Source organism: Serinus canaria, chromosome 1, assembly GCF_022539315.1.
Source record: "Serinus canaria isolate serCan28SL12 chromosome 1, serCan2020, whole genome shotgun sequence".
NCBI classification, from domain to species: Eukaryota; Metazoa; Chordata; class Aves; order Passeriformes; family Fringillidae; genus Serinus; species Serinus canaria.
In genome coordinates, this window is record NC_066313.1 from 77,376,378 (window position 1) to 77,386,588 (window position 10,211).

The 10,211-nt window shown below is 38.6% G+C and overlaps 1 protein-coding gene across 1 annotated transcript; it reads right to left on the minus strand.

The window, feature by feature from the left end:
• Positions 1-244: 244 nt before the first annotated feature.
• SLC10A2 (solute carrier family 10 member 2) lies at positions 245-9,396 on the minus strand. The gene is made up of 7 exons (XM_009085340.2): positions 9,319-9,396; positions 8,061-8,476; positions 4,873-4,991; positions 3,651-3,739; positions 1,366-1,541; positions 642-799; positions 245-369 (listed from the first exon to the last, which is right to left on the minus strand). Exons 1-7 carry the CDS (start codon positions 9,394-9,396, stop codon positions 245-247), a joined length of 1,161 nt encoding a protein of 386 aa, XP_009083588.2.
• Positions 9,397-10,211: the final 815 nt, after the last annotated feature.

Sequence of the window (10,211 nt, forward strand, 5' to 3'; positions counted from 1 at the left end):
ATGTAAAATAACCCATAATTTAGGTAATTATCCTGAAAACCAGATTCTATGATTGTGGCAAAAACTAAGTTAAAAATCAAAATAGATCTTTCTTAAGTTAATAATTTTAAAGTCTCGCCGTACAATCTCAGCAGAACTTCTTCTTTAATATTTCCATGAAAAAACTGAATTTTCCATGAAAAAATTGTTTTAAATAAACCATATATTATTTGTTTTCACAGCTGATGGAAGTAGATGTAATTGTCTATTTCATCTCATCTGATACAAATCCTCCATTTGTTTTAGCACTTGATTTTGGATCCTCTTTTTGTGGTGTTTTCTCAACGTCTGTCTTTGTTTTGACGTGGCGTCTTCTGTAAAGACGGTAGCCTGAGGATCAATATATGGACAGTATTAAATAAAATAATGATAAAAATTGCCTGAAAAAGATGTTGTAGTAACATATATCCATGCAACATTTCTTTCCTTATATTGCTAAAACATTTCAACACCTCCAGAAAGTCTTTTTAAAGCTACAATTTCATTTTGAAATCCATTTCATTTTTTTTTATCCCTTCTTGTTTTCCTAATATACATGAAAAGTTAAACTGGTGATAATAATGATAATTATATTGCTATAAAATAAAATTACTGTACTTTACCTCCTAAAATTATTAGTGCAAAAAACAGCTGGAAAATGCTGTAGATGAGTGGGAAAGTAAACATCAGTTCAAGTTGATCAGGAGTGAATGAGAGCTGTACTATAGTGGAACACAGCTGAGTGTTTTGCATGCCTGTTTCCAGAGACACTGTGCGACACCTAAAGGGAATAATACAGAGACAGTTGGGAAATAGCATCCAGCGGGTCCTTATGCTTTTTGCTAATCTGGATAAGCAAAAAATGTAAAGGATAGCTAAGAAAATAATTTCCTTCAGCTGACATAGTCAGCAAAACACTCCACCTATGGATGGTACCACCAATTATTGGCAGTTCACCATCTGTAGAAGATGGTGAACCACCCTCAAGGCACATATGTGGCACTGACTGTCTCCCTCTCTTGCAGTGATTGTAGACTGCTGCATCTACATGAGAGGTTTTACTGCAGTTCCAAACCAGTTACAAGTCAGGTCTGTTTCCCTTGCTTGAAGTGCAAGACATTGGCACACAAAGGGAAAAAAAACATATGAAGGGCTGGAGGAAATGCTATAGTCAGAATCTGTAAATAAATGTGGGTGAGAAAAGTTTTGTCTGCATAGAGTATCACAAAAAGCAGGCGTAGTGAACCAGTGACTCTGTCACATAACTAATGTTTAGGGAGCATTCTCAACATTGATTAATCCCTGAATAAAATCTTTTTACACAGTTGAATAAAGGCTATGCATTACCTGTTCCAAGACAGACCAGCTAGACGAGCCAGAAAGAATCCTAAAGTATATCCAGCTGCTGGAAATATGGTGCCAATGATCCATAATTTTGGTGTGATAACCCAGGAGCCTTTGTAGAGTATTCCCCCAACCACAGCAATGAGCACGATGAGCACTGCTCCCACAATGGAACCTACCTGTGAAGCAAAAGAAGAGGGACTGAGTCAGAATCACAGAATCACAGAGTACTGCACAAATGACACCTCAAGGAAATTTAATGGAAACAAGCATGGTCTCAAACATGAGTCACTGAAATGTCGTGTTAAACACAAACCCTAGTGTTTGCAGCAATTCAAAGCAGGCAGAGAGATGAGATAGTTGCCATTTTAACAAACAGGAGATGTATGATGTATTTCAAGGTGTGACTACAGCTCTAGACTAAGACACAGCTTCAATATGTTTCTATGGCAGATATCTGTAAAACTAGTCTTTTGAAGCCTTGACTATAATTGTACTTAGGGCTGGAGAGTAAAAATAATTTCATAGATGTGATATGAGTGAGGAATGGTGCACACATTTGAAAAATTTCCCCAGAGTTGTTTAGAAACTGACAGCCTATTAGGTAGAATACTGCCTTTTCCTTCCCCCCCTTGGTGAATCACTCTGAGGTTTAGTACAGTGTGTGCTAATTAGAAGCTGGATTGCTAGTGAGCAAGTGCTAGGAAATTATTTGCCAAGTGCAGGGGTAAATCTTTAATGAGGCTAAAAATTCATGCTTGAAAACTGGTTATGAGCTTGTATAGCCCTTCCACACAGACCTAAGCACTGCACTTGATCCTATTTCTTGTGACTGAATGTACTGAGATCTTTACCACTGATTGCCTAAAAGGTTATAACTCACTCTCTTTTCAATACCCAAGTGGAACGTCTGTCATTACAGGCTATGTTGCCAGGGATCTCAGAGACACACTTAGTCTAAGCTTACCAGGATCTATTTCTCAGCTAAAACATGTATTGCCATCAAGGTGGTTCCATCAGTCTTTGGCTGAAGCATTTTTAAGAGCACTGAGTGAACAAGTGCTTTTGTTTGGCTGAGCTGTTAACCACATGTACTTCGGAAGAAGAAACACGGTCTGGCCATGACAAGCTCTTCTTTCACCTGGCACACTGTCTTGGTTCTCTTGTCTGAATTTCTCACTATATAGGCCTTAATCTGACAGCTATGGCTCAATCTTCACTTGATGCTTCATTGTCCTACACGAAGTAAGCTCTCAAGGCTGTGGGTTGCTCACCCACTCAGTAAGAGGAAATGAAATGGGGCTTTGCTGAGAGATCAAGTAGAGTTTCTTTACATGTGGGTACAAGTCCATGCTTTCCCTTCAGCTCAATAAACAGAAATAGTAGGATGGGAATGCATTTAAAAATGCAATGTGGTAAGCTGGCAGTTTAATGAAAATGCATTGACTTAAAATGACTTTACTTGTGCTCTATGCTGTCTGAGCCAATAGCAAAGAAGTGATACCAAATATAGGCAGAAAAACAAGGGACCAGACTAGTTTTCTTTAAGAAAATTTAGATAATCTATTTGTTAACTGAGAATGGTTAGCAAAGGCCAAGAATTCTCAGCACATCTGAAGATCTCTTTAAACCTAAACCAAATGTATAGAATGATTAATTTGCTGTCACCCTGGATGTGGCAGGATTATTATTACTATTATTTTGATGAGAACAGTTTTTTTCCAAAATCCCCATATTTTTATGTATCTGAAACCATCTTGCAAAGGTAGCTGTATTTTGTGAATAGTTTGTTAAGGTTAATGTAAGAGTTGGAATATTTTATGTTTATTAGTTTTTAATAAAAATTGGCTTAATTGGCTTCAAACTCAAAAATTGACTCACAAAAAATCAGGAAACTCTCTTAAAAGGAGAAAGGCATTTTGATCCAGAATGATTTTATTTTTTATTGTTTTGCAGAGAAAAACTGCTTTCCATGGACCTGAATGATTTTCCTTCCAATTTCAGTTTACATTATTTACTGAACACAATTACTAACATAGTTGCAGCCAAAGACAAAAGTAGGTTCTTTAGATTATGATGGTTTCAAATAGTGCATGCAACTCATGCATGTTTGTGCAGGGGAAAAGCAATACATTTCCACAGCACCTCATTTGTTTTCTGCTGAAAAATTTCCTGGTCTTATGAAGTCAGATACTAATATCATGAATAGCAATGTACTGCTTCAGTGGTCCCACAGGGATTCCGTAATTTGTCCATAATTTCTTATACTTCAGCCTTGTATATCCTACCTTAAGTATGATTTTTGCTTTACTAGGCCATTTGTGGTTGACAAATATTCCCACCGAAACAGGAATTACAAGAGCCACCAGAGAAAGTCCTGTAAAAAAAGAAAAGAGAAGTCAAGACCCTGTTTGGTGCAAGAGCTCACCCCAAGACAGACACCCTGATGAGTGACTGTGGGCCTGGATCAGCCCTTCAGGGGAGGTTTCTGCTGTGCACGCCCTGGAGCACGCATGCACACTCTACCCACACCTGCCTACTTGCTTTTCTATAGGCTCTATTATCTTTGGCAGCCTGTTGAAGTAATTGCCATTCTGCTGAGCTACATGCTCATTCACCTGCAGCAGAAAGGCAGACAGAAATCTGAGTGTGCTAATCATCACTATCCTGGGATGTGAGTAGCTATATTAAATGTTCATTTTGTCTGCAGGTGTTTTGCTACTGTACCGTATCAGCAACCCGTTTAGAGATTCTTTTGTTTTGGCCTTCCCCCCCCCGGATTTATTTTGAAAGCACAAGCGACGTTTTGGATTTTTGTTTTTCCCCAAGGACAATGGGAAGTGAAGTTGAAGAATGTGAAAGTGATTCTGCTGGCTTTTAAGATTAGCACAACATGGAGCTGCACTTGATAAGCACTAGGGCCACAGCTCTGCAAAGCACTGGAGCATGTATTTCTAAATACTTTAACTATTTTCTCTTTGTAGCTGAATGAGATTTTAGACAGGAAGTCAAATGAAGCCACTCCTGGCAGTGTAGATTGCAGCTTTTCAAAGAGACTCAGCAGCTTTAATCACTTGCTTAATTATCCATGTGTGCTCAAGTATTTTGCCAGGTTATGGCCTCAGCATTTAGCACTTTGCAGGATTGTGTCTTAAAGCTGTTATAAACACTTTCATCCAGAAGAAGCAGCTATTCCTATATTAATTATTCTAAATTTTTATCCCACTACCATGTAGGTCTCAAAGCCGTTTGGAAAGAAAAACATGCACAATCTTGTCATCATTATCTGTACAATATTTATAATGGCTTCAAGTCTTTCTTTTGCAGAGTTGTGGATGATATGAAGTGTTTTTTGATGCCTAATGCCCATGAAGGTTATAAAAAGTAGAAAGAGGAATATTTTTAAAAAATCTGAGGTGATTTCTTCCTGACTGCGGGATGATGATATAGAGGTGGTTGTCCCTGGATGGAGGATAGACAGAAGGGAAAGTGCTGTTTTGCTGGACTCACCAATGCTCTTATAGGGGAGAACAATTGCATTAGCATCAGTCCACATTTTGGTGTAAATAAAGAGACAAAGTGGCATCATTCCCATTGCAAGCAGCGTGGAGCAAGTTGTCATGCTGATGCTGCAAAGAAATTGGTTACAGTGACAGTTCATCTCATGCTAGCCCATAGTCTTTCTCATTTTCTTATTATCATTTCACACCTTGTGCAAGAAATGTTGCTGGCTACAGACAATTTATCAGGTCAGAGAAAACCTAAATGGAAGGAATGGCTTCTGCTGAAAAGAAAAGAACATGAAAAGTCAAGGTGTTCTGCAGCCACAGAACCATAACTTTTGGTACAAAGGAGGCAGTCAGACAGGTGGCCAGCAGAAAGGACTGTTGGCAAAATTGTCTCCATGCTGCCTGTCTGGCTGGTTTCAGAGAGGACAGCAAGCAGGGAACAGGGGCAGAGATGGACATCAAATGGAGCTTTCCATTATACCAGCAGTTCTAGAGTGTTAAAATTTCACTCTCAAGTCAATAGCATAGAAATCCATTGCATTGTCTATGATATGTGATATAATAAAATCCCCTTTTCTGATTGTTTTGCTCTAGGCCAAAAAGTAGGTGCCAAGAATTGCTCAGTGAGGCTTAGCATAAGGATTGTTGCTGCATTTTGCAAAGATATTTATGTTTTCTGTTGTACAAAAAGATGCATTCTGCTACAGGAGTGAAGAAATAGGAAAAGGCAAGACATCTAAAATAAGGAGGAAACTCCTTATTTTAAGGTGTTGGAATTGGAATAAAGTGTATAAAATTATGCATGCAAATCTCATTTTTCTGGTATAAAAATAGTGAGAGAGGGTTCTAGTTAAGAGATTTTGGAAGCTTTCTTCTGAGCCTCACTTCAGATTTCTCTTTATTGTTTGTTCTCAGAAAAGGGTCTACTGATCCTGTCCCAAAAAACTGAGCAGATCCAGAGAAATATAGAAAAATTAATGCACAACCCACAGGAATATCTGCATTCATTTTGGTCCCAGCCACTCTCTGCTTTAGAGTCATTGAATAGGATTTTGCAGGAGCCTCTGGCAAAAGAGGCTCTATAGAAATCTCCTACAGTGAAAAAGAGTTACAGGCTACAATTAAGGTTTGATGAAGTCCCAATTGAAAAAAAAACCAAAAACCCTCATGTTTCCTAGACCTGTATTTCCTGTATCTTTATACTGTCCCTGAATGTACCTCCACCTACAAAGTCTGGCCATCCTCTAACCCCAGTCCCTGTTTCCACAGAAGCAGTTGCTTTTGTGAAATATCAAGAGATATTTCTCTATGGGGGAGTATTAGAGGATATCAGCTGGGTTTGATTTACTGATAAAGATTGAAACATCACACTTCACCTGACTATGATTTTAATGCTAATTATAAAACTAATTCCTTTTCTAACTTGTGGTCTATTTGCACAGAGATGTTTTGAAGCAGAAGTATAGACAGTGACCATGGGTTGTAATGTATAATCCTAAAACATTACAGTTAAAACCAAAACATTGTCTGATATGATGGGTAGGTTTCTATAATACTGTGGTGGCTCCAGAAGCCATCCACATGACTTCTAATGTTATTCTTCTATTGAGAGGAGAAGATGCTTGCCTTGACAATCTGCTGTACTCCTGTATCCTGTGGTCCCTGCATCTTTGTTGCAAAGGTACTGACCAAAAGCCTTTGACCTAAGGTAGAGGTCTTTACGTGAAGAATAACCTTTTAAAGGCATTTTCTATTAACTTCACCCTTTGTCAGCATCATGGAACAGAAATCCTCTTCATGTTCATAGCATTATAAATTTAGATTTTTACCATTGATTTCATTGGAGCAATTTTGAACTTAAAGAGATAACCAAGCATAGTTCAGCTCAGTTTATCCTTTTAGGGAGAGATTAGAACAAAATTTCAGCCTTGTACTCAATATCTTCTCATCTGTGATTTCTTAGACCTGTATTAATTGAAACTAAGAGTCTTACAGTTCTTAATATCATAGATTTTTCCTCTAAAATGAGGAAGTAAAGGATTAGCAGAGCTAACCTTGTTTATAATTTGAAAGCTGTTTTTTTTACATTAATACCTGTATGTGACAGAAAAATTCAATATTCTCAAAGGATGGAAAAAAATGTTGCACTTAAGCTACAAATATTAACATTCTTAGACTATTTACTCTAGCTCCACATCTTTCTTACTTCTACTATTTTTTCCATTTCTAATTAAGACTGGCATATGATAAATGGGATGAATGCTCCAATTTATTTTACTCTGTAGGTAAGAGAGAAATGATCCTCTTTTTTTTAGACCAAAGTAATCAGGACACAAAAATAAAAAGGGGACTTGTTTTTAGAGGCTCTAAGAGTTGATGAATCCCTCATGGAATTTGCATCAAGAGTAGGATTCACTTCTCCTGTGTGTTTGATGTCCTAGGCCATGTCAGGTGCCTTACACATCTGAGTTCATAGCACTTTCTCATTGAGACCATCACACTGCCACAAAGGAGGGCTTTCATTGTTCCTAATATGCAGGGCTGCCTTAAGTAGTGGTTTCTAGCCTGTAAAATATTCCCTCAGTTTGAAGACTTTGCATAACATTCCAGGAGCAGAAAGAATTATCACAAGTATTTGTTAGAACTACTATTCATTGACAAAATAAATACCTGTCTTTTTATTGTATACAGCACAAAATAAGGGACAATATTTTTCCACAGGAGCTCTTTTCCAAGAAATATTACTTCAAGAAAAGTTGCATAGCCACTATTTTGTAGGGAGGATTCTGGTACCAAAACCCTATGTTTTTAAAAATATTTTTACTACTCAAGATCTTGATGAAAGAAAACTAATTTTAACTTGGGCAAAATTTTCATAATATATATTACTTTAATTGTCTTCATAGATGATATTTGCTCCAGGATCTGAAGTTTAACAATAAAGGTATTTTCTAACATACACAATTCTGTTGTGATATCTTCCTCATGAATTCACAATGAACCAAGGATATTTGCTATTCTGCTTATATTTACTGCAATTACAGTAACTAACCCTCTTTACAAGGAGAAACCACCATGCATGTGCCAGGAAGCTAAGAAAAACATCAGACAGATCAGACAGTCCTTTTCAATGTAAAATTCAACAATGCAAAGAGCCACATGAAGTACTCAGATAAGGGCTGCTCTTACCTTAGGTCCATGTCTCCATCCACCCAGTAGGCGATGACATTCGAGGCTGTACCCCCTGGACAGCATCCCATGATCATCACCACGACAGCTTGAATAGGAAGGATGTTAAAGGCCAAAGAGAGCAAGAAGGCTGTGAGAGGCATAATTCCAAACTGGCAAAGGAAACCCACAAATATACCCCAGGGTCTTTTTATGTGGTTCAAGAAATTCTTAATTTCCACATTGCAGCCCATGGAGAACATCACCAAAGCCAGCATAATTGTTAGAACAGTACTTAAAACTACACTCAAAGTATGATTAAAATTATCTTCTAGCAATACACAAGAGGTGCCATCACAAATAGTAGCATTTGCTGGACAAGCTGTGGAGTTTTCTGCCAAAGAACCAGCATTAAATTGCTGGGAAAGAAAGCTTGTCTGCATTTTGAAATACAGAACTGCTCACTATATCCGCAGTAAACTTTCAAGCCTACAGTTGTTTGTCAGTGACTTCTTTTAAACGATCCAGGAAGCAATAAAGTGCAATAAATGCCAGAAAACTCTTACTACTCTTGAAGGGTTTGGCTCAGTGCTGATTCATATAGTTATAAAAGTTGCACTTGTTTGGTACAGTGACCATTAATCATTTATTCATATGGTAATGAGGGATCCCACCACAAGAGAATAGCTGTGTTAATATTTAAGAGTGTAAAGGAGGCTTGTAGTGCTGCTAAGCCCATGAGATGAGAATTACAGGAAAAAGAGAAAGTTTAGACTTCATTCTTTGAGTTTCCTTTGCATGCCTTTGGGTGACCTGCTCATGCATGCAATGTTGCTGGCAGTACAGCAACTGTGTGGTGAGTAACTGAGACACAAGAAACCATGGGCAGAAGTCCTGAGGTATGATTTGAATCTGCAGCTCTTGCTAAAGAATGCAACATTCAGCACAACACACAGCCTCATTTGAATGACATGGGATCTTCGTTTCTGGCAGCATGGAGATTCAGCATCCTCCTGACACTTTCTGCCAGGTGCAGTCACACTTTGGTACAGCTTGGAATGGAAGCGGTGGACAGTGAGAGGAGGAGAGTGGGGTGGCAAGGGCAGAGGAGGAAGGAGTTGTATTCTCTGAGTGAAGTGTGGGGAGCAGAGAGCAGGGCAGTGAGGCTGGCACACCACTGTGGAGCCATGGCACCCAGCAAGCTGAGCAGGTCCCCTTCCCTGCCATGACACACTCAGCATTCACACCAGGGATGACAGTGCAGGTCACCTTTTCCTACCAGGTGCAGCACAAAGGCTGGGAGACAGGTTTCTTGTGCCCGGCTGTGGTATGGCTTGTTGTGCTCTGTCATCCCCATGGCTCAAAAGCAGTCTCAAATTTTGAAAAGCTTTTAAAGATTTACCCTTCAGGCTTCCGTGAAAATCTGGAAATTTGGATGGTTTACAGAGGAAGAATCTTAATGATTCCTATTTACCTGTGTCCAAGCTCTGTGGCAGAAGTATCTTCACGTGTAGATCTTAGACTAAAATGGAGTTTAGCACATAAAATGCAACTGATGCCCCCCAATAATCTTTATTTTTCAACACAGAAATGTTTTTTACTAGGGTAACGTGCTAAGCCATAATTATCGTCAGCAAGCAAGGCTTTCACTGGAAGTCTCAGCACTTTGTGCCTAACATCAATGCATGAAATGATAGGAATGATAGGAGTTGCTTTTTTAAAAAAACTTTAAACCTTGAATAGTGTAGGGGGAGCTGACTGCCTTAGAAAGGATTTCCCAGCATGCTCAGATGGCACCTGTTTCTTTACAAAGGGGTCAGCTAAATGGCTGTATCTCCTAAATCACTGCTGGGTGCCTGATGGGATAATGCCAGAGTAGCTTTATCCTCCCAGGCAGCTGGCAACTCCTACCCTGCGATTAGTGCCACATCTGTGTGACTAGGATATGTCTAACAGAACAACAAGTAAGGTAATAAGGAGCAGATGAAAGGAAAAGAAAGCCACAAGATCTCAGTTTGGCAGAAAAACTTACTCTCCTTTTTATGTTTGCTTTCAAATGGAATGTTTTAGGAGATTTTACTTTTCAATCCAAATCTTTTAAAGGGCTAATAAGGTTTTTAAAGCCATATTAATAATGCTGTATTAACATTTTCTATAAAAAACCTCTATCAG

Coding starts and splice junctions, on each gene's coding strand:
- SLC10A2 (XM_009085340.2), bottom strand. CDS start 9,396: ATGGGGATGACAGAGCACAACAAGCCATACCACAGCCGGGCACAAGAA. Junction 8,477..9,318: donor CAGCCTTTGTGCTGCACCTG/GTAGGAAAAGGT, acceptor TTCAAAATGCAG/ACAAGCTTTCTTTCCCAGCA. Junction 1,542..3,650: donor AAGCAAAAATCATACTTAAG/GTAGGATATACA, acceptor TTTGCTTCACAG/GTAGGTTCCATTGTGGGAGC.